At 41.8% G+C, this 26,621-nt stretch overlaps 1 protein-coding gene across 2 annotated transcripts in view; it reads left to right on the top strand.

Annotated features, from left to right (window-relative positions):
• The first annotated feature begins 608 nt into the window (after positions 1-608).
• KCMF1 (potassium channel modulatory factor 1) overlaps positions 609-26,621 on the top strand; it is a 182,484-nt gene continuing 156,471 nt past the window's right edge. Inside the window, exon 1 of one of the 2 annotated variants that reach the window (XM_033915495.1) lies at positions 609-1,110. In XM_033915495.1, the coding sequence (XP_033771386.1) occupies positions 1,095-1,110 (16 nt within the window). In that variant the 5' untranslated portion in view covers positions 609-1,094. The remainder of the gene's footprint in view (positions 1,111-26,621) is intronic. The other variant, XM_033915503.1, reaches the window with a different exon arrangement.

Below are 26,621 nucleotides of genomic sequence, written 5' to 3' on the forward strand. Positions count from 1 at the left end.
AAGTAGGGGGCTTTGCATTTATGTCATTATTTTGTATTAACAGAAATGGTGTTTTATCATAAAACGTAAGCACAATTAACATATTGCTGACTGTGAGTCTTCCCGTTTCGCACCATTACTAAGCAGAACTGGGTTTGGCAGAGCTGCCCTCACGCCTAAAGACACGTGGCGGTGGCCTGGAAAAGTGAAGCTCACCTCCCGTGTCACCTATCCATTGCTTTATACAGCTTAAAGTTTATACGTTCGCTGGTACTATAAATATTTTTAAGTTGTGTGTAAAAAAAAGATCCATTTCAAAGTTAAAGAGATGGCTGCTCAGTGTTATCACGTACAGCGTTCTGAATTTGGAAGAAAGAGCCAAATCTTTCAAAAGAGAGACAGCCCCTCTTGTTCTATGAATAGGAATGAAGACAATATATACCACATATGTAATCTGCACGCAAACTTATTATGCTTTACATAAAGTTAATAAAAAAAATAATTCAGGGGGATGTACAAGTGGTCAGGGTCGCTTTCGAGGGCGGCCGTCTAGCCGCGTACTATGTGGGCTGTGGGAGCGGCTCTACTCGGTTGCCGTGCGTGTGGGGCGGGCAGGGCTCACTGCGCTTCCTCTTCCTGCGCGGCGGCTGCTGGGAGCGGCGGCGGCGGCTCGGGGCGCTGCGTGCGCGCCTCTGACACGGCGGAGGGAGGCGGGGGGACGGCAGGGGGCAGGGCCCTGCTGGTGAAGCACACGGAGCAGCAGCGGCGCCGCCGGGGCCTGACGGAGGTCTGGAGGCAGGGGATTGAAAGCGGAGAGGCGCGGGCTCGGCCCCGACAGCGTCTTGAGGCCTCCGCTTGCCTCGCCTTCCCTCGGTGTCACGAGAGAGAGAGAGAGAGAAAAAGAAGAAGAGGAGGGGCCGCCGCCGCCACAGCCACCGCCTTCTGGATGAGCACGGAGGCCGGCGTTGAGCCCGAGCCGCTTCCCGCTGCTGCAGCCGCCGCCCCCCCCTGTCTCTGGGACTGGGGAACAGCGGCCTTCACGGAGCTTTCGGGCTGTGTCCGCCTGAGGAGGAGGAGGAGGAGCCGCCGCCAGGGCCAAGGCCTGACCGATTAGGATGTCCCGACATGAAGGTGAGCGAAGCTGCTGTCGCCGCAGGAACTTCAGGCCCTCCCTCCCCCACCCCCCCGACACATCTTTCCCCTGTTTCCCCGGGCGCTCTTGTCCTGCATGGCCATGGGGGAGCCATGGTTGTTCTCCAGTCTTACTGCCTGTGCGGCCCACTCTTTACCCCCCCCTCCACCCTGGATATGTGTAGCCGGATCCCAGGAGGGAGGGTCAGTGTCGGGGTGTTGGCGGGCCGGACCGGAGTTTGCCGTGTCATGGGAGTTGCGGGACGGGGAGGTCTAGTCTTTTTTTTTAATCCGTTCCGGCCGGCGCTCTCCTCCCTGCGGACTGACCGCGGCCTAGTCTGGCTGTCACAGCCTGGGCGCCTGAGTCATTGCCGCCCGTCCTCCCTGTTTGCCGGCACCAGGAAGGCGCCTGAGCGGTCTTTGCAGCCCTTCGCCTCTCGTTGAACCCCCCCCCTGCGGTCATCGGGAGCGTCGCTGGTCACTCCTGGCGCTTTCTCTCTCGGCTCCTGACCGGCGCCTGGCCTACATTTCGTTCCGTCACTTTAACTCCTTATCTTGCATCACTTTCCCCGGTTTGCCCGGGGTGTGTACATTGCAGGAAAAGGGGTCCGGAGGGAGGGGAGGGGAGGGGGGGGGTGAGCGCCTCCTGTCAGGCTGGGTCGCCGACTTTTTTTTCTAACTTCACCTTGTTCTGGGAGAGACCCTGCCCAGGGGGTCCGAGTTATTTCTTTATTTCGGAATTAGGATTTATCTAGTTTGATCTTAAGGGTTGCATTTTAATATATTATCCAAGTTCTTTAGGCAGTGATTACCGAATTTGTGGGTTTTTGGTTTTGTTGTCAGTTTTTCACAAGTTTATTTCCATGCTAAATATCACAACCGTATTGCTTAATTTTAAGGGTGGTGTTCAATTTTTTTTTTTTTTTTTCTATTATAAAAGTTTTTGACTGTTCCATGGGAGAATGCATATGCTGTACCTTTTATAGCTTTGCGGTTTGTGTTCAGATTTTGTTGTTTTTTTGGTTACAAATAATGACGTTTGAAGTGGTATAGTCTTCTAGAAACCTAGTAGAAAAAAAAGTTGTCACTTTTTAAACTCGGTTCTGGAAGAAGTTTAGATTTTTTTTTTCTCCTATGAATATTCTTTTTCCACGTTATCCTGGCCATTTTTGTTTCTTCTTGTATATGTAACCTACTTGGGTTTCTGACCTTCCTCTTTGATGATGACATACCTAGGTGATGCATGGCTACTAACTGGAAACATTTAAGACCTGCAATGCTATCTAAAAAGGTTTTTCAAATATATTTTTGAATATAATTTGCTACTGAATTCTGTTTTAAGCAAGAGTTACTGCTGTTTCACTGTCAACGCAATCATATGGAGTGAGTGGCCTAGTAGTTAGTGAAGTTGTGTTTTAATAATAATAATAAAAAAACAGGATTAAAATCCTTCTGATATATCATAACTTTCTGTAAATCACTTACTTTCCATTGCCTCTGCCACAGACTTGGCACTCTATTTGGGAAAGCATGTTAAAAGGCTGTTAACATTAATATTACTGATAAAAAGGTCCAACTGCATAAATATGACCTATGGTGAATAAACAATATATTTTAAAACTAGGCTGTTAGTGTTTTTGTTTCTAAACAATAAAAAAATAATCCATAGAGATTGAATCAAATCCATAGGTTGCAACACAAACACTCACTTGACATAGAGGACTAATGTTATTGCATACAGGGGTCATTTTTCTTCACTCCCACTTATAAAAATTACTCTGACACTCCATGCTAAATATTATGGGATAGATGTTCAAAGCAATTTAAATAGCCAGAAGCGACCTCTGACATTTGAATTGTTTGTGTGGGGCTAACGGCATATTCAACAGCATTTAACTGGATAATTCTGCGGAAAATGCCTGGTTAGTGAATAAACTAGAGTTGGCTATTTTGAGGGCATACTTGGGATGGAGTTGGCACTTAGTCAGTTAAGTGCTGATATTCAGCACTTAAGAAGTTAGGATAACTGTATCGTTATGTGGATCACAATAGCCATGGAAGTGCTGAATAACACACTTAACCAGCTATGTTTATGCCACTTGTGTATGCCTGGAAATTTAGGGCTCCTTTTACTAAACTGCGATAGTGATTTTAGCACGTGCTAGATGCTAACGCCAGCATATTGAGCTGGCGTTAGTTCTAGCTGCGTAGCGCAGATTTAGCGCGCACTAAGATTCTGCGCACGCTAAAAACGCAGTTTAGTAGTTTAATAAAAGGAGCCCTTAATGCTGAAGCCCAGACATGACATAGCATTGAATTTCCAAGGATAATGCCAATGGCGGTCAGCAAAATGCTGAGCACCACTGGCTGAATATCTTTCTGTTTCTGATCTACAAAGTTAAAATAGCTGATGCTAAAATGAAGCATGTTTTCATACTTTAAGAACATAAGAATAGCCTTACTGGGTCGGACCAAATGTCTATCTAGCCCAGTAGCCCATCTTCATGGTGGCCAATCCAGGTCACTAGTACCTGGCAAAAACCCAAATAGTAGCAACATTCCATATTACCGATACAGGGCAAGCAATGGCTTCCCCCATGTCTGTTTCAATAATAGACTACAACAGCGGTCTCAAACAAGCGGCCCACGGGCCGCATGTGGCTCTCCAGGTTTTATTTGCGGCCCGGGGTCTGGATGCGATCAACAGCATTTCTCTTCCCCTTCCTTTTGGAGCAGCAGCGTGTCTGGCCGGCTCGTTCCGTTCAAAGCCGCGGGTTGGCAGCTCCTCGCGCTATCCACTCCTGCATCGGAAGCCTCTCTGACGTCACAACATCAGAGAGGCTTCAGACGCAGGCGCGGATCTCGCAAGGAGCCGCCACCCGCGGCTTTGAACAGAACGAGCCGGCCAGACACGCTGCTGGTCCACAAGGAAGAAAACGAAAGGGAAGGGGAAAGAGAAATGCTTCTGCTACATAGGAAAGGGGGACCCTAGGGAAATGCTGCTGCTGCTGTACAGGGAGAGGGAGGGAAAGGGGAAGAGAAATGCCTCTCCTGAACAGGAAAGGGGGAAGGGAAATGCTGCTTCTGTTACTGCTGCACCCAATTGGGGAAAGAGAGGGAAGGAAGGAGAAGGGAGAGGAGAGGAACAAGAGAAGAAGCCAAGTTCTTGGGAGGGAGGGAAGGAAAGGAGATAGACCATAGAGGGGGAGGGAGAGATGCCAGGGCATGGGGGAAGGGAAGGAGACAGATGCCAAACCAGGGGAAAGTAAGGAAGGAGGGAGGGAGAGAAAGGAAGGAAAGAGATGCCAGACCATGGAAATAGGATGGAAGAAGAGAGAGATAGGAAGAGAAGACATGGAAATGTAGATTTTGAAAAGAAAGTAGAAAAATTGAACATTAAGCTAATGCCAAAGATGGATGCAAGGCAGAAAGTGAAGACGGAAAGAAAAACAGTCAAAGGACAAGAAGGCCCTGGAAACATAGTTGAAAGCATAGAAAAATAAAGTCACCAGACAACAAAGGTAGGGAAAATGATTTTATTTTCAATATAGTGATTGAAATGTGCCAGTTTTGAGAAAGAAAAGATATTAAACTTTAAATGTGAGGGCTGCAGAAAAAATAGTTAGTCTTATTAAAGAAATGACAATTTTGCATGAGGTAAAACTCTTTATAGTTTATATATCTTTCCTTTTAACTGTTAAAGGAAAGTTTTATAAACTATAAAGAGTTTTACCTCATGCAAAATTGTCATTTCTTTAAAGACATTAACTATTTTTTCTGCGGCCCTCCAAGTACCTACAAATCCAAAATGTGGCCCCGCAAAGGGTTTGAGTTTGAGACCACTGGACCACAGTATATGGGCTTTTCCTCCAGGAAATTGTCCAAACCTTTCTTAAAACTAGCTCTGTTAACCGCTCTTACCACAATCTCTGGCAGCATGTTCCAAAGCTTAACTATTCTCTGAGTGAAAAAAATATTTCCCCTATTGTTTTTAAAAATATTTCCCTGTAACTTCGAGTGGCCTAGTCTTTGTAATTTTTAATAGAGTAAATAAATTGATACATTTGTACCCATTCTACACCACTTAGGATTTTGTAGACTCCAATCATATCTCCCCTTAGCTGTCTCTTTTCCAAACTGAAGAGCCCTAACCTCTTTAGTATTTTCTCCTATGAGAGAAGCTCCATCCCCTTTATCATCTTGGTTGCTCTTTTTTTAATCTTTTCTAGTTCAGCTATATATATTTTTGACCAGAATTGAATGCATTACTCAGTGAGGTAGCATCATGGAGTGATACAGAGGCATTATAACATTCTTAGTCTTGTTAACAATCCCTTTTTAAATTATTCCTAGCATCCCATTTGCTTTTTTGGCCATTGTTGCACATTGGGCGGAAGGTTTCAGCGTATTGTCTGTAATGACACCCAGATCTTTTTCTTGGGTGCTGACCCCCAAGATGGACACTAGCATCTGGTAACTATGCTTTGGGTTATTCTTCATAATGTGCATCACTTTGCATTTGTCCATATTAAATTTCATCTGCCATTTGAATGCCCAGTCTTCCAATTTCCTAATGTCTGCCTGCAATTTTTCACAATCTGCATGCATTTTAACAACTTTGAACAGTTTAATGTTATATCCTAATTTAATCGCCTCACTCGTCATTCAAATTTCCAGATCATTTATAACTATGTTAAATAGCACCAGTCCCAGTACTGATCCCTGCAGCACACCATTATATATCCTCCTCCATTGATAAAATTGGCCATTTAACCATACCTTTTGTTTTCTATCTGATAACCAATTCCTAATTCACAACATGACTCTTTAATTTTCTCAGGAGCCTCTCATGAGGAACTTTCTTATAAGATTTCTGAAAATCTACATCAACTGGCTTACCTTTATCCACATGTTTATTCACATTTTCAAAGAAGTCAAGCAAATTGGTGAGGCAAGATGTCCCTTGACTGAACCCCTGCTGACTCTGTCTCATTAAATTATGTTTGTCTACATGTTATAATTGTTTCCACTATTTTGCCTGGCACTGAAGTCAGGCTTACCAGTCTATAATTTCCGGGATCTCCCCTGGAACCCTTTTAAAAAATTAGTGTAACATTGGCTACTCTCCATTCTTCAGTTACTACAGACAATTTTAGGAACAGGTTATCGATCACTAACGGCAGGTAAGCAATTTCATTTTGAGTTCTTTCAGTACCCTGGGATGTATACCATCTGGTCTAGGTGATTTATCATATTTTAACTTATCAGTTTGGTTTAGTACATCTTCCAGATTCACTGAGATTTCTTTCAGTTCCTCCGCATCATCACTCTTGAAAACCATTAGCAGTTCAGGTAAATCTCTTAATCTTCTTCCGTAAAAACCAAAGCAAAAAATTAATTAGTTTCTCCGCTATTGCCCTATCCTCCCTGAGCGCCTCTTTTGCTCCTTGATCATCCAGCGGTACCATGGATTTCCTCACAGGTTTTCTGCTTCTGAAGTACCTAAAAAAATTGTTACTATGAGTGTTTGCTTCTGTTGTAAGTTTCTCTTCATATTTCTTGGCTTTCTTTATCAATGCTTTGCATTAACTTGCCATTGCTTATGTCTCTTCTTATTTTCTTAATTTGGATCCTTTTTCCATTCTCTAAAGGATTTTTTTTTGCTCTCCTTTTCTCTTCTTTCTTTCATATTTATTTGTATTTACTTTATACCTTTCAGTGGTAGCTGGAAAGCTGAGATTTAAGGGCTGGATTTACAAAACAGTGGTACCACGTTAACCCGTATTACCTTAGTTCTTTTGTATAGCAATTTTTTGTAGCTTATATATTTTTGATCTTTTAAATATAATGAAAAGAGATTTTTGTTGCAAAAATATATATTTTTAAGGTGATCTGGTATATTTAAACTAAACTAAACTAAACCTTAAGTTTATATACCGCATCATCCCCACGGAAGTAGAGCTCGGCACGGTTTACAAGAACTTAAAAATGAGAAAGGGTAGGAAAAGGTTTACATAAGTTTATAAGTTGAGTGGAAAAGTAAGGGAAAAAAGAAATTATATGTTAGAGAAAAGCCAGGTTTTTAGTTGCTTGCGGAATAAATAGAGGGAGCTCAGGTTCCGCAGCGGGATGGTAAGGTCATTCCAGAGACCTGTGATTTTGAATAGAAGTGATTTTCCCAGTTTACCTGGGTGGAGAATACCATATAGGGAGGGGAAGGATAGTTTTAATTTATGGGCGGTCCTGGTGGAGTCAGGGCACGAGGAGTTGAAGGAAAGTGGGATTAGAGAAGGAAGGATGCCGTGAATAATCTTAAAAGCCAGGCAAGAGCATTTGAATTGGATTCTGGAAATCACTGGGAGCCAGTGAAGATTGGCCAGGAGTGGGGAGACGTGGTTAGATTTACGTTTTGCAAAGATCAGCTTGGCTGCTGTATTTTGAATATGCTTTTGTAAAATATTAATGGTTTTTGACTTTATTTTGTTTGTTTCTGTACTGAGGAGTTTGTACTCTTTTAAATTTTTCGCATTTTGCTTATATTTTCCATCTGATAATGATAGTTGTGGTGTTGGGTTTCTGTTAAAATACAAAGATGAATTTGGAGGTCTTTGACTAATGGCACATACTAATGATGTTAACTCATTATTTGCCACAGGACTCAATTTATGTAGTGGGCTTCAAGGTAATGCATTAGTTCACACTGTTTGTTAGTAAATGATTGCCGCCCTCCTAAGGGGTCCTTTTACAAAGCTGCAGTACACAGTGGCCTTAATGTGCCCTTTACACGGGTCTCTTTTGTTGCAATAAGGTCATTTCTACTGCAGACAGAAAATGGTTGATTATTTTTTTTTCCATTTTCACAATGGTTATGTAGTAATGTTGCCATTAACAAAAATTAGTACATGAGCCCTTTTTGCCACTTATTTTGTAGGTGGTAAGTAAGGGCTTGTGTGCTACTTGGGGTGTGGCAATGCTAAAGTGCTGATTAGCACAGGAACTCTCAGTCTCTGCCTCCAGACACTCCCTTGGCCAAAAAATAAAAAAAATATTTCTTAGCATGCGGATAGCGCATGCACATTTTCTCTTCTTAATTATTTTATTAATTTTTCAAATGACGTACCAAGTAATCACTTGTACAGAAAGTAAGTTAGTAAAGATATGACCTATATCCAATATAAATCATATTCAATCCAAATAAAAAACTAAATACAGGAAAATTCTTCCAACCAACTCAACTCAAGTCCTCAAAATGTGGATCCAAGATTACATTAAAGCGAGCAAAAGAAATTATTATTAGAAGATAAAATACAGACAAAACTGAGAAATGGGCAGATATATGATTATGGAGCTGTTGATTTCTCTTTATCCAGTCGAGACATAGCCAGAAAAGCTGTTAACTGTTGTGGTTCAAAGAAAACATATTTGAGTGAACGGTAGCAAATAATACACTTGCAAGGATGTCTCAAGTAAAACGTTGCTCCCAGTGAAGTGACTCCAGATTTCAACAACAAAAATTCTCTACATCGCTTTTGAGTTTCTCTGGAGAGGTCAGGAAACATTTGTATTTTGCAACCAAGGAACTCTTTCTGTCTATTTTTAAAGAAAAGTCTCAATAACCATGTTTTATCTATGGTGAGAGCTACGGTCAAAATCATTGTAGAAGGTACAACTGTTTCTTTGGCCCCTTCTTTATTTGGCAAGTAATACACTTGAACAAATGGTGGTAAGGTTTCTTCTGAAACTTGCAAAGTTTCCATCAAGTATCTCCTAAGCATTTCCCTAGGAGTAACCGAAGTCAATCTAGGGAAATTAATTAATCTCAAATTATTATTCCGGGAGTTATTTTCAAGTGTCTCCAATTTCTTCCTTAAGTTAATATTGCCTTTAATTAGGGACTCCTATACTTGTTTGGTCATAGAAATTTCTTGATCAAGCTTTTGAATCGTAGCCTTTGAAACAGTCACATCCGCAGACAAATCTTTCAGCTCTCTGGAGTGTTGGATCAATTTCCCCTCAATGTATTGGAAATTGGGACTAATAGTCCTAGTGAAATTTGCAATCAAATCCCATAGTGAATCTAAAGTCACTTGCGCTGGTTTTTCCAAAATTGGAAAACTTTGCTGGGTGTAAAAATGCTCACCGTCAGAAGAAGAAAAGTTCCCCTGGTTAGGTTCTGGCTGGAATCCTTCACCTCCGGTTGCTTGTCCTACCCCGGCTTCTTCTGCAGCTACTCCCTGGTCAGAGAGTACTGCCTCCTCAGTCTCCCATGATGACCCTGCTGCCTCATGGGGAAGTACTTCCCCCATCTCCGGGGTTTCCTCCACCCCTGGAGAACTGGCTGACCGGGGACACGGAGGTGGAGCTCTCGAGTCGGGGCTTAAGGTAGTCTCTAGCCCTGGAGAGACAACCCTGGTCTCGCCCCCTTCCGGTGCTCTCAAGGGGCTTGCTCCCGACTCAGGAGGGACTGCCTCCTGCAACCGTCACAACATCTCGTCGATTCTGCCGAAGGAGGGCACCTCGGAGTGCTGCGAGGCGCCAGCTGCGCTCCTGCTCCTTCTCTTCGGCATCCGAAGTGAGTAAACAGCGAGCTGATTAGCAAGAAAAAGAGAAACGAGTGGAGCGGTCAGAAGCGTCGCTCTCAGAGCGTCTGCACCGTGGCCATCTTAGATCCACCGCGCATGCACATTTTAAACTTACCATGGGATGTCTTAGCATACCTCATAGTTCGTGGTAAGCAAATGTTACCACAGTTTAGTAAAAGAATCTCTGAGTGAGCAATAATGAGATTACCGTATATACTCGAATATAAACTGGGATTTTTGGGCCAAAAAATTGGCCCAAAAATGGGGGTCCTGGTATATATTCGAGCCAACGCCCCCTCCCAGAATTTTGCAGGCCATTGCCGCCAGGCTCTGCCCCCCTCCCTGCCCTATTCTCATACCTCTGCTGATCCCTGGTGGAGGTGCAGTGGGCAGGAGTAAGCTTTCCGAACTCCTGCCCTGCCGCTAACTGGCTGCCACAGATTGAATTTCTTCGGCCGCTGAGCAGAACGAGCAGGAGCATGATTTTGGCACTGCTGCTCAGCACTGAGTGGCTTTCTTACTGGCTCCCGCGGAGCAAATAAGGAAGCTGTTCAGTGCTGAGCAGCAGCACCAAATTGCGCTTCTGTTCGTTCTGCTCAGCCGAAGAAACTGGATCTGCAGCTGAAGTATAGGATACCACAAAAATGGCTGATTTTGTTGATTGATTTGTTTCACCTGATGCAATCTGACTTTCGGTCTGGTTTTAGCACAGAAACTCTACTTTGGACTTCCCTCTAGGTACAAGAAAATGTACTTAGTTAATGCCAAAGTGCTGTTTTAATTCTGTTTGACCTGTCAAGCGCTTTTGAACTTGTGGATCATCAGTTGCGTAAACAAATTTTTGATGGAAGGGGAATTGGGGGCCATGTCCTGAATTGTTTTGATGTTTTTTGACACACCATTCCTATAAAGTTAAAATGAAAGGCTTATTCTCTAAAAGCTGGAATTGTGGTATACCTCAAAGGTCACCTTTGTTATTTAATGTAACGATGCAATCATTGGGGAGAGTGTTGCACGAGTAATATGGGCCCTCTTTTACTAATTTGCAGTAGAGGTTTCTACAGTGGCCCGGGGTGCTGACGCCCATACAATTCTTTGAACATTGGAGCAGTGTCGGAGCATTTAGCACTCCGGGAAGCAATAGAAACCTCTACCGTGGCTTAGTAAAAGAAAGATATATATACAGATGACATCAGCCTACTTGTGCCCTTGGTGAACAATGATTTCAAAGATTTGGGTATTTTAAAGTCAGCTCTTGATAGTGTTGAGGCTTGAGTAGTTCAACATAAATAAAGGATCAATACAGAAAAGAACAAATTTTTTTGGTTGGAACCACAAGAGAATGTTAGGAATAATCAATCTGCTATCAAATTCTGATCATAGAAATTATAATTTTGATATGCAGGCAATAGTCTTGGGAGTGTAGTTGGAGAATCTTTTCATGGAACATCAAGATAAATTAGTCACTAACCTCCCTCCCCCCTTTTACAAAACCGTAGTGTGGTGTTTAGTGCCGGGTACGGCGGTAACGGCTCCAACACTTATAGAATTTCTGAGTGTTGGAGTTGTTACCGCTGCGGCAGCGCTAAAAACTGTGCTATGGTTTTGTAAAAGAGGGGGGTGGGAGGGGTAGAAAAGATCATGTTATGTTAAGAAGATTGAGGGTTATCCATAAATATTAAATATCCGTATTTTGAGGAATCTAAATTTACTCTTGTGGTGCAAGCTGTTATTCTGTCCCAGATTGATTACTGTAATATACTGTAACTAGTCTTTTAGCTCGTTACATTAACAGGTGCTAGAATATATGTCTGTCTTTCTTTCTTTCTCTCTCCCTGGCCCCCTTTCTTTGTCTGTGTTTCTGTCTCTTTCCCTGCCCCCTGTGCAGCAGCAGCAGCATTTCCCCCCACCCCTCCTTCTCTTCCCGCGGTCTGGCCTGCTCTGTTATTCCCTTAATCAAGTTTCAAGTTTCAAGTTTAATGATTTTTGATTAATCGCTTAATCATAATTCAAAGCGATGTACAATTTAAAATACATTCAGAGGGAAACAATACAATACAAACCTTAAAAAAGATTAAACATATAATACAAATCAAACTTGAATAATAACATAATATTAGAAATAGTTCAACATATTCGTAACAAAAGGTAAAAAGGGGAAGTAAAATACAATTCATGATAGAAAAGTAGAACAAACAAAGGGAAAAAACATTGGGAAGGTATGTAACAGTAAAATTTAAGATTTAAAACAACAGTTTAAAAATTAATAAATCAAATGCCAAATGCATCTTTAAAAAGAAATGTTTTTAAATTACTTTTAAATTTTCCCAGATCATGCTCATTTCGTAGATAGATTGGGAGGACGTTTCAAATCTGTGGCGCAGTTACTGAAAAAATGAATTGCCGTCTTGTATTAATGATCTTGAGTGAAGGAATGGTTAGTAAATTTTGCTCATTGGACCTTAATATTCTAGTCGGATTGTATGGGATTAATAATTTATAGATAAAAGCTGGAGTTTTATTGAGTAAAGCCTTGAAGGTGAGTAGACAGAGTTTATAAGTTATTCGATGAGTAACTGGGAGCCAATGTGCTTTTATTAAAAGAGGAGTAACATAATCAAACTTTCTAGAATTAGTTATAAGTTTAATAGAGACGTTTTGAATAATTTGGAGACGTTTGATCTCATTTAATGCTATCTCTTTAAAGAGTGCATTGCAGTAGTCCAATTTCGCGATTACCAACGAGTGAATAAGAATCACTGAGGGAAACTCTCTCATCACTTCCTATTATCAATAGTTTAACCATGGGTTTAGCTGCAGAAGATAGATAGGAAGAGAAGGAAGGAATACCAGGGTGCAGGAGGGGGTGGACCCCGTAGACATCAGAATAATAAACTTCCCTACTGTGTGATCCTGTGTGAGTAGATGGTGCTGCTTTATTAGTAAAGTTGGGCTGGTTTTATAAAGCCTGATGTGGGAGAGAAATTCTTGGAACTGAATTGATTGAGAGACTGAATGGTCATAGTGGAATACCTCCCCAGCCTACCAGGATTAAATCCAACCCCGGCCTTTGCCCTATTCACCTTGACTTTATTTATTTTTTAACTCTGGTCCCACTCAATGCAGTTGAGGGTGACAGCTGAACCCTTCCCTTATCTTTGAAGTCTCCAGGGCAGCAGCATTTATTTTATTTTCTGGCCAGCTCCTTTGCCAAATTTGAAAGTGGCAAGCAGCGGCGGCTCCTCACCCGATCCCCACTTACTGGAGCTTTTCGCAGTGGCAGCTCCTCTTGGGCTTCTCTGAGGGCTGGCTCCCATAAAAATGTTGCCTTGCTGTTCGGCGCTGTGGCGGCGGCTTCTCTCCAGAGGTGCACCGGTATCGGAAGCCTTGTCTCTGACGTTGTGATGTCAGAGGAATTTCCGACGCTGGTGCGGCTCTTGGGGGGGGGGGGGGTGCTTGCCGCGGCGGCTTTGAACGGAAGGGTAGCCGGATGTGGGAGGAGCCACCACCGTGGGGGGCTTTGGTGAGAGAGTAAGCCGGACGCGTGGACTGAGCAGCCCGGGCCTGGTAGCCCGCTGGGAGAGAGAGATGCCTGGTAGCCCGCTGGGAGAGAGAGATGGTGGTAAGCTCGATGCTTGTCTTGACGCGCATGCGCACTCTGCCAGCCACATCCCGACAGATCAGGGATCAGGGAACACGGCTTATGAGTGCGCATGCGCGCTTAGCGTTTTATTATTATAGATTAGGTTGTCCTAAATATCTCTTTAAAAGACTTCAGACTATTCAGAATGTCGAAATAAGGTTGATATTTTCTTTATCTAAATTTGACAGGATTACCCCTTATATGAAATTATTACATTGGCTTCCTGTTACTGTCCAAATTCACTTTAAAACCAGTAAAATGTTTTTTAAAAATTCTATTTGGATTGTCTCCTTTGTATTTACTGGATTTAGGGCTCCTTTTACAAAGGTGCGCTAGGACCTTATCGCTCAGAATAGCGCGCACTAAAATGCCGCGCGCTAGCCGCTACCGTCTCCTCTTGAGCTGGCGATAGTTTTTTGGGTAGCGTGTGCTAATCTGGTGCGTGCATTAAAAACGCTAGCGCACCTTTGTAAAAGGAGCCGTTAATCTCTTTACAATCAGAGAAAACATGTCATCAGTCTCAAAATTTGTTTAATATTAATTTTCCAAATCCTAAATAGATAAAACGGTTTAGTCATTGGACTAGATCTTTTTTTTATCAGGTTCCTTCATTTTGGAATAAAAGTTCCTTTATTATAAGAACTGAAGGTAACTACATAACATTTAGGAGATTATTAAAAACATTTATTTAAGAACTTTTTAGGTAATTTGCTGGCTAGGGCAGTGAGGAGTATGGTTATGGATTGAAGGCTATATCAAAAAGGTGAGTTTTTAGTTTGCTTTTAAAGAAGGGAAGGGGCATGCTGGACAAACTCAGGCATATGGGACAGTTGGATGAAAGAAACAAAGTCTGGAATTGACAGTGGAAGAGAAGGGTACAGTTAAGAGCAGCTGATCTGAGGATTGGAGTTCTCTGGGAGGTGTAAAAGGAGAGAGAAGAGAGGAGAAATATTGAGGGGCAGCAGAATGAAGAGAACGGGGACTTATGTAACGCCTGTTTGTGGCTTTGGCATTCAAAGTGGTGGGCACTGGAAGATTAAGTGACTTGCCTAATGAACACACTTGTAGGTTAGCAATAGGAGTTTGAACTGTATGCGAAGGTGGATAGGGAGCCAGAGAAGTGATTTAAGGTAAGGGGTAACATGAGTGTAGCGAGGTTGGTAGAAGATAGTCATGCAGCAGTTTTGCACAGATTGTAGGGGGGGAGAGGCAGCACAGCAGGAGACTAATTAGAAATAAATTGCAATAATCTAAGCGTGAGGTTATGAGAGTGTGGACAAGGGTCTGGGTAGTGTGCTCAGAGGGTAAAAGGGTAAATTTTGGTGATGTTGTAGAAATAGAGATAGAAGCAACAGGCCTTACATAGAAAATGATAGGTCGAAATCGAAGACAACTCCAAGAGGAGACTGGATTGATGACAGTATTATTTACAGAGATGCAGAATGGAGGGAAAGGAGCAGAGGGTTTAGTAGGAAAGAGGAACAGCTTAGTCTTGGACATGTTTTGTTTCAGATGATGACAGGACATCAGGCAGCAATGTCAGCCAAACAGGCTGTTACTTTTTCTTGGACTTTAGGTGAAATTTCAGGTATAGAGAGGTAGATCTGGGAGTCATCAGCATATAGGTGATACTGGAAGCCATGGAAGGAGATTAGGGCACTGAGGGAGGAAGTGGAGCGAGAGAAAAGAAGAGGTCCTAAGGCAGAACCCTGGGGTATGCTAGCCCATAAATTAGAATGAAAATTGTTTCCCTTTTTGCACTGGCTTCCCAAAGATTACTAAACATTGACAAGGTGTTCAACTTCTAGCTGATTTCTCATCTTTATTCCGGTGACATTCCTCAAACTCATTTTCTTGCAGGCAAAATCTGAAGCTTGACAATTTTACAAACATCCTGTAGTATACAGGATGCAGCTTAGTAAACTATTCCTGCTGTTAGATGAAGTTTAGTATGTCCTCAAACATTTTTACTAGTCCACTTTTCATTTTCTGAGATATAACTCACTTAAATTCTGAATACTATTGACAGAAACTCAGAGTCTCTAACCAGCGCCGTTGTGGGCAGCCACCTTAAAAGCAGCCGCCAACTGGATGTCAGTTACATGACAGCGCTGGTTAGAGAATCTCGCCTTCTGCAAAGGTAGGTGCTGGAAATATAGGCCAGGGTTTTCTAGGTTTACATTTTCGGCACCTACCTTTGATGTGAAGTGTGCCTCCATAAGCGCTTTACGGAATCTAACACTACTCCCAGTGTTAGCCATGCATACAGTGCCATTGGGCGCAATTCAGGTTACTGGCGCCTTGAAAATCCATTTTAAAACGGCATTTAAATGGCATTTTTCATTGAGCGTGGGTGCCTAAAAAAAACCCAAAGGGCACTGTTAAGAGAATTAAGGCCAGAGCTTCTTTCCTAAAGATTTCATCTTTGGCTAGCTGATACTGTACTTTGATGTCCAAAGGTAAAGTTATCTGTATTGGATGAAGTAGTGAAGTAGACATTTATCCACCACAGACTATTCTTGCAATTCATGGTCTGCAAGTATTGCATGTCAGCTTCCATTCTTCAGTTTATTAAGCAATGGTAACAGGTGCACTGGTAATTCTAGTACAGTTTCATTGAAATGAACCTTCTCTCCAAAATACTGTGACTTTAGTTTCCTAATTTTTACTTTTACAAACCAAAATAGATTCTACTGTTGTCAAGGAACTTTGAAGAGTTTTGCTAAATTACTTAAAACAACAAGAAAATTGACCCTGGTCCCTCCATAAAGAGTAACATCCAGAAAACAAAGAAATTGTGGAGAGTCGTCCAAGGTGAAGGCTTTATTAAAACAAATAATCCACATAAAAATGTCTAGGGCTTGAAGCTATGAGAACATTTGGATCCAACACGGTCCATGTTTCGACACCATAGTCGTCTTCAGGGGTCCCTATTTGGTCCTAAATGCAGGCATGTGGATTAAATAATGAATGTAAAACCTCTGCGCTGTGGAGATACACTCAATAGCGAAAGTGTATCTCCATAGCGCAGAGGTTTTACGTTCATTATTTAATCCACATGCCTGCATTTAGAACCAAATAGGGACCGCTGAAGAAGACTATAGTGTTGAAGCACGGACCGTGTTGGGTCCATATGTTTTCAGAGGTTCAGGCCCTAGAGTAGACATATCGACTCTCCACAAGTTATTTGTTTGCTAAATTACTTAAAACATCATTAAGGATAACCAGTGCTTTATGTAATTTTTCAAGGCAGTATTTATACACTGGGTCATTGTCTTCATCAACTTATCTGCAATATTCCATCAGTATGTCATAGTCCTTGATTTAAAGGACTAACAGGAAAATGCCTAGATAACTGCCCGATTTCATTTTGAGGTTTAAATAGCTTCACATTCTGCCGTCTTAGCTATTTTATTCTACTTCACCTTTCTCGCACTAGATCTGCAAAAATTTGTGTAGATGGGATATAGAAATGATTAAATCCCTTATAAGTGGAATCTGTTTCCAGACATCATCAGTACCTAAATACTCGGCGTGCCACACCTTGAGGAAGGGATTGATACAAAATTGCTTCCATACAGTTGTCTTTCAAGAACCACTGATGCACCACTTGATGTAAACATCACCATTCTCTTCATATCAGAATCATTTTCACAATGAAACTATTTTTTAGAACTAGTGCACCACTGTCACAAGCTACTAATTTAATTCCTGCAAAATAGTAGCATGTGTAGGATCATCACATTTCCTAAATTTAAAGTACAAAATCAGCACTTTGGGAAAAGACATATCTGTACTTTTGTCAGCTATAAATTTGTGGGAAACTGATTGTCGGATTCCATTGATTAATCACACTTAATAAAATGCATTCAATTCAAGCACCACATTTTTACTTCTCCAGCTGTCTGGATTTTTTAGTATTTTTTTCCTATAAAAAGACATGGATGGATTTAGCTTGATAACTAGAAGAACATTTATCAATTAAAACCTTTACCTCATCAGTTGATTATTCTGTTGAACAAATTCTTTTCTGTTTTAAAGTTTGAGTGATTCAATCAATAGATTTTTCAGAAATCCTTAGTTGAAGTTTTGAAGATTTGTTGTGCGTGTTTGGCACAGTGGTTAAAGCTACAGCCTCAGCACCCTGGGGTTGTGGGTTCAAACCCACGCTGCTCCTTGTGACCCTAGGCAAGTCACTTAATTCCCCCCCATTGCCCCAGGTACATTAGATTGTGAGCCTATTGGGACAGACAGGGAAAAATTCTTGAGTACCTGAATAAATTAATTTAAACCGTTCTAGGTTCCCTTGGGAGAACGGTATTGAATGACTGAATGAATAAATAAATAGTTTCACTATTGGGGTTTTTTGTTTTTTTTTGCCTCGGTGCCACTGCCTATTAATTTCTGCTTTCAAGTATATTTCACAGATGATATCACTGTTTTAAGGTATTTAAAAAATATTCAGAATGTGCGACAGTCAGGTCTGGCATATCCATTTCACCTGAATGATATTGAAACCATTCTATTGCAAAGATATAGGATTCTGTACTGAAGCTGTTGTCCTCCCATAGTCATGAACTTTGCAGAAGGGTGTCACTCAAATCTCTCAACTCTTCCATTTCACCAGTGGAGAATAGCTCCCTCTTCAGTTTTTACTTCTGCAAGTGAACTGAGGTGTGTTCTGATTGCTCTGCTTTATTTTTATTATTTTCGGGTATTTTGGACCATTGTTTTTTTTTTTTTCCCCCTTGCGTGGCTTCAGTGCTTGGAGATCCCCTTCTTGGGTTACTCTGCAAGGGAAAGGATGCAGACCCATGAGGATGGGCTGCTGCTCGTATGCCAGCCTCTTGGAGTACCTGTGGAGCCAGCCTGCTTTGTGGCCCATCGAGGGTTAGGGGTCCATTCCCCTGGGAGTTTGCTCACCTGCTGATTTTTCAGAGATTTGAGTGCAGGCTGTGGAGCTTTTGTGTAATAACCCTCTGGGTATTGGGGAGCTGGTTGCAAATTTTCTCACCCTGATGCACTGAACTGTGTGAAATCATTTTACACAATGAACACATGATAATGGAAGGGAATAGAGATGTTTGACCCAAGGCACAAGTCAGAGAGAGAGAGATGGTAGACATAGTACACTTCTCCCTCTGTATTCGCGGGGGCTAGGGGCAGAGCCAACCCGCGAATACGGAAAAATCGCAAATAACTTTTTCTGTGTACTTGCCCAGACTCTTTTAAATCTATTTCTGCAAAAGGACTGTGGGAGACATTATATTCTGTGCTGTGCTCAGAGAACATCAGGGAGCAGAGCAAGTCTTGCAGCTTGCTCCTCTGCTCAGGTAGGAAGCTTCGCTGTTTGTTGCGCGCGCCTCAGCCCTGTTCCAGGAGAAACCTGGCCAATCAGAAGAGGTGACAGGGTTGTTCCCAGGGAGGCTGTATTCGCATGACAGGTGTTTGACAATTGGAGCTTTCTGCAAACATGTATGCCAAAGGCAAGAGTAACAGTGTGCCGTCCGACAGCCAGGCCAGGGAAAAGTACGTTTATTGCTGTGGGTGTGGGACTGGGGTGTGGAAAAGCCATCAAGACAAAACCTGCAAATAATCGAAGTCGCGAGTAGTAAACTCATGAATACAGAAATGTTGGATATGTCAGTGGAAGGGAAGGTACAGAGATGGAAGATGAATGGTGAGCACGGAAAAATAAGAAAACGTCAAATGGGCAGGAGACCCTGGTGAGCAAGTTAACAGGAGACAAAAAGAAACCAGAGCCTAGGACCAAGATGATTTGAATAATAAAATGACCAGACAACAAAAGGTTGAAAAAATAATTTTATTTTCCATTTTGTGATTCAACATGTCAGATTTGAAATGTGTATCCTGCCAAAGCTGGTGTTAGATGGCAAGTGTGAGCTAGGACCTAACAGAGAGAGGAAAAGTCTTTTTTTTTGGTTTTGTTTATACCACAGTACCTGCATGGGGGTGGGGTGGGTGAAGATGCTACAAAATAAACCCGCCAGGCCATTTGAAAAAAATGTCCAATTGGGCGAGAGAGTGAATTGAATTGAAAAATCAATTTAATGGAACAAATCAAATTGAAAAATTTCTCCCCAAAATGGGCAGCACTAATGTAAAGAGTTTGCATCCCACAATAATTTTAAATCTTTTTACCTCTCATATTAACAGGTGAACCTTTTGTTTTACCACAGTTTTTAGTGTCAAAAGGCTCCTGATAACCATTATCTGATATACCTGTATAGAATGATCTGATCTCCCACTTTCTTCCAAAAACAGCCTGATTTAGGTATGCAGTTTTTGTTTTTTGTGCTTTAAACTCTTGGACATTCCTTTTGTAAATCTTATTTTGAAATTACTTTTTGGAAGGCTTGTAAAGTCCTTAAAAAGGTAGCATTAATGTTTAGTTGTATGTGTCAGCTTTTTGCACAGCTATAATATACTAATTTATTTGATGTTCGCAGGATATGGCTTTTTGCCCATTTCTGACAGTACGGCCTTTGCAGTTGGTAGATTATTGATCAAGGTTATATTGTATCCATATTTATTTATTACATTTTCTATACCGTTCTCCAAGGGAAGCTCAGAACGGTAACATTACATTACATTAGAGATTTCTATTCCGCCATTACCTTGCGGTTCCAGGCGGATTACAAAAGATATATAAATGGGGGTTACAATGGAAGAACAATTGTCATTTCTAGAGTTATAAAGAGTAAGTGAAGTTAGGACTATTTCAGGAATTTCTTGAAGAGTATAGTTTTTATTTCTTTTCTGAAAAACTTGTAGTCTGGGGTGGTTAACAGTAGGTTGGAGATTTGGTTATCTAGTTTTGCGGCTTGAGTGGCTTACATGAATTTGTTTACATGAATTTGTTCAGGTACTTGGGTACATAGAACCATGGCGAATGTTAGCAGTATATTTGAAAGATGGAGATCATATTTCACATACCTATATTTAGGAGTGAGGTTCATTACCCCCCTTCCCACCCAAGAGAAATGTGTCATTGTATCGGATTAATTCAGTATGTCTGAATGCTCACATGGATTCTGTGAGATTTCTAAATAAGATACAGGAAATGGAAGCTTGACCCAACCAGTACTGCCGATTTGAACTAGCTCCAACTAAAAGTCTAAAGCAGTGGTTCCTAAACCTGTCCTGGGGGAATCCCCAGCCAGTCAGGTTTTCAAGATAGCTCTAATGAATATGCATGAGTGAGATTTGCCTATAAAGTAGGTAGTAAGCATGCAAATTTCACTCATGCATATTCATTAGAGATATCTTGAAAACCTGACTGGTTGGGGGTCAGGACAGATTTAAGAACCACTGCTCTAAAGATTTGGAATAAAATTTCTCCCCATGATACAATGAAGAAATAAAGGAATTGAAACAGCTGGGTGAAATATTGAAAAGGAGGGGAGGCTGTGTAAGGGGAGAGAGATAATTCAGAAATTTAGAGCAGTGTGTGTAGAGGTAATTTATTTTTCCAAAATGAGTTTTTATTTATAAAGATTGTTAGCTGAGAACTATTATGTACATATAAATTGGATGTTTTTAATTGCATCAAATTTCAATAAAAAATAAGTAAAAAAGAGAACTGTTATGTACTGTGTAACTGTCAAGCACCTGACAGAATGCCTTACAATATACAGACCTGGCCTTCTCTGCTCTTTTTGGATTTGTTACAATACACAGATCATACTTCTTTTCTGTTGTTAAGAAAACAGCTTGCTGTTTCTTTAGAGCAGTGTCTCATAAAGTTTTTTGAGCTGGGGCACACTAAACCTAGTGTCCCCAGTTCGAGACACCCGGAAGTGCGCTGGTGTAAGCATGATGATGTCACACACATGTGTGACATCTGCACACAAGTGTCAGCACATGCGCAAAGGCCCTTCAAATGGGCCTTGAGCCGAGAGAAGGACCTGCGCTGGAGAGAAGGCCAGTAGAGAGAAGAGGTGCCGGCGTCAGGTGATTGCTTACAGGACGTGCCTCTCTTCGCGAGAGGCACGTCCTATAGAAAGTCATCCAGTGCCTGCACCTCTCCTCTTCCCCAGTGTACCGCGGTACATCTGAAATCTCTGGAGGCACACAGTTTGTGATACAGTCAACCCCCGAAATTTGCGGGGGTTATGTTCTTAGAGTATCTGTGAATTTAAAAAAACCGCAAATATTGGATGTGGCAAAAAAAAAAAAGCTGGTTCATAGTTGGTGTTCATAGTTGGTGTTCATAGTTGGTGATTTCCTGGCACCAGATGCGTGAAGCGCTGTTGAAGAGGCCATCCTGTCCATGAAGAGAAGTCTTTGCGGTCCTAGCGACCACCTGGTTAAAGAGGCTGCCGGTTGCTGTAAAAAAACAAAAATCTCAGCAATGTTGCCTCTAGTCAGGGATTTTGGTGCTAACTTTTGAACAGTGAAAAACCACGAACAACTGAGGCCCAAACTCTGAATCGCAAACTTGCAGGGGTATACTGTACTTGCAGGGGTATACTGTTTTAGAGAAAAGGTGGAAGCTTCTTTTTGATTGTCTTTGGAAACTCGCTAGTTCCCCAGGATCTTGGGATATTCTGCTTCTTCGGTTATAACTTGGAGCTCATTTCTAGCACATGGTTCTAGCATTGTGGGAAGCCCATGATTTGGTACTAATATTTTGGATAGGGTTTCCGCAGGAAGACTTGGACAAGATCTTAGAATTTTTCTGAAGTGGACACCTTAATGTCAATGGGAACCTGACCACCATTCCATAAAGGTAGGTGGGGCAGTATTAAAGGAGTCCCATGCCAAAAATGTGGAGTAGCTCCTTAAGCAGGCTTTTGGTGGTTCTGTGTGTTAGATGCCCAGGCGATGGTTTGTGGAGGTTATGTGAAGAGAATCCTTCTGCACTAGGGTCAGCAGCTGTCACCTTCTTCTGAAGTTGTGAGGTTCGTGTCTGGTGTGGCCTTTTCAGCAGACATTCTCTATGATCTTATCAGGATTTCAGGCCATTTACGACAGGTTGGTGCTGCAGAATTGGTCAGTAGATATGGTGTCTGTCTCATCTCAGCAAGCTTCCCTTCAGGAGCTGTTCTTGTTTGGAGAGGAATTGGAGAAGATGGTCAAGGATTTGGGAGAATCCAAAACCTAGTGTCTGTGTGGGATGAAGCTCAGCTATCTAAGTCGTTGGGATCTAGATTGAATTTCAGAACCACATAGATGCCAGAGCCAATCTTGAAACCACCAGAATTACAAGGGGTGTGTTTCTCATCTTCTAGAGAAGCTGACCGATCAGAGGCCATGGAGGAAACACATACAGGGGTCCTTGTAATGATTGCAGAAGGATATTGACTTTTGCTTAGTCACTGCTCCTTCCTATTACTGAAGAAGTGTGGGCGCTTTGTGTTTCGGTGTGATGCCATAAGATTGGTCCACCAGAATTCAAAAAGCTGAGGGACATGATGACAGGCCACTGTTTTGGCCTAATAACTGAAATCATCAACCTTAAGGTTTCTATCTGGATTGGTCTATCAGAATGAAAAGAGAGCTCATTTATTACCACATTCTGCTATCTGCCTCTAATCCAGTCCACCCATATTTGGTTACATTACATTACATTAGAGATTTCTATTCCGCCAATGCCTTGCGGTTGAAGGCGGATTACAAAAGAATTACAAAAAAGGTATTACATGAAGAAGATATCTGGTAATTTCTAGAGGAGATGAAGAGTTGATTGAGGTTGCTTTGGGGAATTGGGAAGGTTTTGGGGAGTGGTATTGGAAATCGATAAGGAGCTAGCGGTATTAAGTCGTTTGTAGGAATTTCTTGAAGAGTAGAGTCTTTATTTCTTTTCTGAATGTTTTGTAGTCTGGGGGTCATAATTAGATTGGAGATTTGGTTGTCGAGTTTTGCTGCTTGTGTGGCTAGGAGGCCATCATATGGTTTTTTCCGTTTGACTTCTTTGATTGGAGGGTACGTGAATGGAGTGTGGATTTTCCTATGTCTGGTTGATGTATATTGGATGAGATAGTTGTTTAGGTAGGTTGGGCTGTCGCCGTTTATGGTTTTAAATAGTAGACAGTAGAATTTGAATAGTATTCTTGCCGGGATTGGAAGCTAGTGTGAGTTGAGGTATGCCTTTGTGATATGGTCATGTTTCTTCAATGAATAGATAAGTCTCAGTGCTGTGTTTTGGATTGTTTGTAATTGTTTTATCATTGTTGCTGGGCAGGGGAGGTAGAGAATATTGCAATAATCTAGAAGACCTAGGACTAGGGATTGTACTAAGAACCAGAATTGTGTTCTATCGAAGAATTTTCGAACTTGCCTTAAATTTCTCATAACTGTGAATGATTTGTTTTTATTTATTTGTAGTTTCATGGTCCAGCATCTATCTATCATCATTCCTAATAGTTTTAGGGTGGGTTGAATGGGGTAGTTGAGTGAGTTAATTTCTATATTGGTTAAGGTTAGGACTTTGTTATTTTCGAGGAGGATGAATTCTGTTTTATCTGGGTTCAGCTTCAGTTTATGATCTCTCATCCATGTTACTACTGTTTCTAGTGTTTGGTGTAGTGTGTCTGTCAGAGAGAGCTTTGATTGATCAAAAGGTATGAGAATGGTGATGTCATCAGCATAGCTATATGAGGTTAGGCCTAGTTTGTCCAGGCAGGTGCCGAGGGAGGCATTATAGAGACTGAAGAGAATGGGGGATAGTGGGGATCCTTGGGTTACGCCGCAGGGGTTGGACCAAGGTTCTGATTTTTCTTTGTCTGACTTAACTCTGTAGGTTCTGGATTTGAGGAATCCTTCAAACCATGAGTATACCTTATCGGTGATACATATTGTGTCCAAAATTTGCAGTAGGATGTAATGGTCTACCAGGTCAAATGCTGCAGTCGGATCCAGTTGTATGAGCCTGTGTTGAGGTATTGTCTAGTCATGTCAACAATGGAGCCTAGTAGTGTCTCTGTGTTGAAGTTGGTTCTGAAGCCGGATTGCTTGGGGTGGAGTATGCTGTGGTCTTCCAGATAGTTGATGAGGAGTTTGGCTACTAGTCCTTCTGTTAGTTTGACTTAGAGAGGCATTGAGGCAATGGGTCTGTAATTGGATGGTTGATCCGTTGCTCTTTTGGGGTCTTTTAGGATCAGTGTGATGACTATTTCGCTGAGGTCAGTTGGGAAGAGGCCATTTGTGAGCATGGTTTGTATCCATTGTAGGAATAGGGCATGGAATTTAGTGCTGGAGGTTTTTAAGAGATATGATGGGCAGTGGTTGAGGTCACATGAAGCGTGGCTGTATTTTTTGTAGAATTTGTTAAGGTCAGACCACTGTATAGTGTGGAAGTGAGACCAGGTTCTGTCAGCAGCTATTGATTCTTTTCCTATGGCAGGTATTGTGATTTCTTTTGGGTGGGGTGGGGTATCGTTGAGGGTAGCGCTGGCATTTGTGATTTTGTTCTTGAAGTGTTCTGCTAAGTGGGTGGCTGTGGGAGGGGTTATTGTTAGTGGTCAGGTAGGGTTTGGTGTCAGTTAGATCTTGTAGTATTTGAAATAGTTTTTTGGTGTCTTGAGTTTCTGTGCCTATTAAGTTGGTGTAGTATGCTTTTCTATTATCCTTTAGTTGTAGTTTGTATTGTTTGTTTAGTTTTTTCCAGGCGGTTTTTGTATGCTCTAGGTTAGTTTTTCTCCATTTTCTTTTTAGTCATCTACATTGTCCCCTATCTAATTTATAATTAGGACTTCTATTCTTAAATTGTAAATTTAGATGCAAAAAAAAAATAAAATTGTGGTGATCAGTGTGTTTGCCTCACTGATGCTTTGGTAGGTACCTTTCCCAGTGGAATTAAATATGTATATTTGTGTCACTTGGGAGAAGTTGGATGCATAAAGCACACAATTGAGCAGAGGATATGAGATAATCTGGGAGAAGTATTTGACTACTAGAAGAAATATGTGTTTCTGCATTTTATCAGTGAACACCAAAGTTTTTTTTTTTTAATTATTTTTTTGGGGAGGGTGGGGCATCAAAGATGTTTTATCACTGTTAAACCACATTGATGATGATAGTGCGCAATGGGTTATCACTAGGAGATGAAGACCTGACAAAGATTACAACTGTTCTTTATAATGTGACACATGGGATTTCATGGGGCTGACTGTTCTCTGCTATTGGTTCTTGATCTTTAGCCTGTGGATTCTAAAGGTGAATCGTGTTCAGAAAAATGAAGAGCATAACTATGGATTAATAGAACTAAAGCATTAGTTCTAATTTGTGTGACATCTGGACATCTGCAGAGTTCGCTTTGTATAACAGATACAGTACTAAATTTTTATAGTGGAAAATATAAAGTGTGGGATTGATCAGAGAAGTAGTTTTCAATTGGTGTGTTGCAGATCGGTGTGAACACAGCAGTGGTATGGAGACGAGAGCAGCAGCAGGAAACCAAGCCCAGCTGTATTGGCACCTGTAGAGGCTGGGGGTCTAATTTAAATTTATTTATTCAATTTTCTATACCGTTCTACCAGGGGAGCTCAGAACGGTTTACATGAATTTATTCAGGTATTTGAGCATTTTTCCCTGTCCTAGTGGGCTCACAATCTATCTAACGTATGTGGGGCAATGGAAGATTAAGTGACTTGCCCAGGGTCACATGGAGCAGCGTGGGTTTTGATTTTTACAATTTTACGTGGCATGTTGTGTTTCACATACCGTATTTTTATCCCAGGACAAGCAGGCAGCATATTCTCACATGTGGGTGACGTCATCCACGGAGCCCCGATGCGGACAGCTTTTCAAGCAAACTTGATTGAAGATTTCAAGTTTGCTAGTGCTGCACCACGCATGTGTGTGCCTTCCTGATCCACTAGAGGGCGCATCCCCTCCTCATGATCTTCAGTTCTTAGTTTTCCGCGGAGCCAGAAAGCCCTGTCTCTCTTCTCTGCGTTCTTATAAGTGCCTTTCTAGCACCGCGGCTTCTTTATTTTGTTAGGGAGTCGCTGTGCGTTTGTTGATTGATCGTGTATTTCTTTGTTTAAAAAAAAAAGAAAAAAAAAAAAGGACTTTTTATTGTGTTTCTGCTGGTTCCACCGGCAGGCCCTTCTTGGGCCTCAGCCATGCGGCTAGGCCTCATTTGGCTGCAGCTGTATTTTCTTCTTCCCTGGCCTCTCTCTGGGCTCACCTCGTGTGAGCAGGATGGCCAGGACCATTTTTCCTTCATTGGAATCGGACTGAGTAGCTTCGATCCCCGGTAAGTCTTCTTTCTTTCTTTCTGTTCTTCTAGCTGCGTTACCTCGGTAATGCCACCGGCT

This window comes from Geotrypetes seraphini, chromosome 1 (genome assembly GCF_902459505.1).
Source record: "Geotrypetes seraphini chromosome 1, aGeoSer1.1, whole genome shotgun sequence".
Taxonomy (NCBI): domain Eukaryota; kingdom Metazoa; phylum Chordata; class Amphibia; order Gymnophiona; family Dermophiidae; genus Geotrypetes; species Geotrypetes seraphini.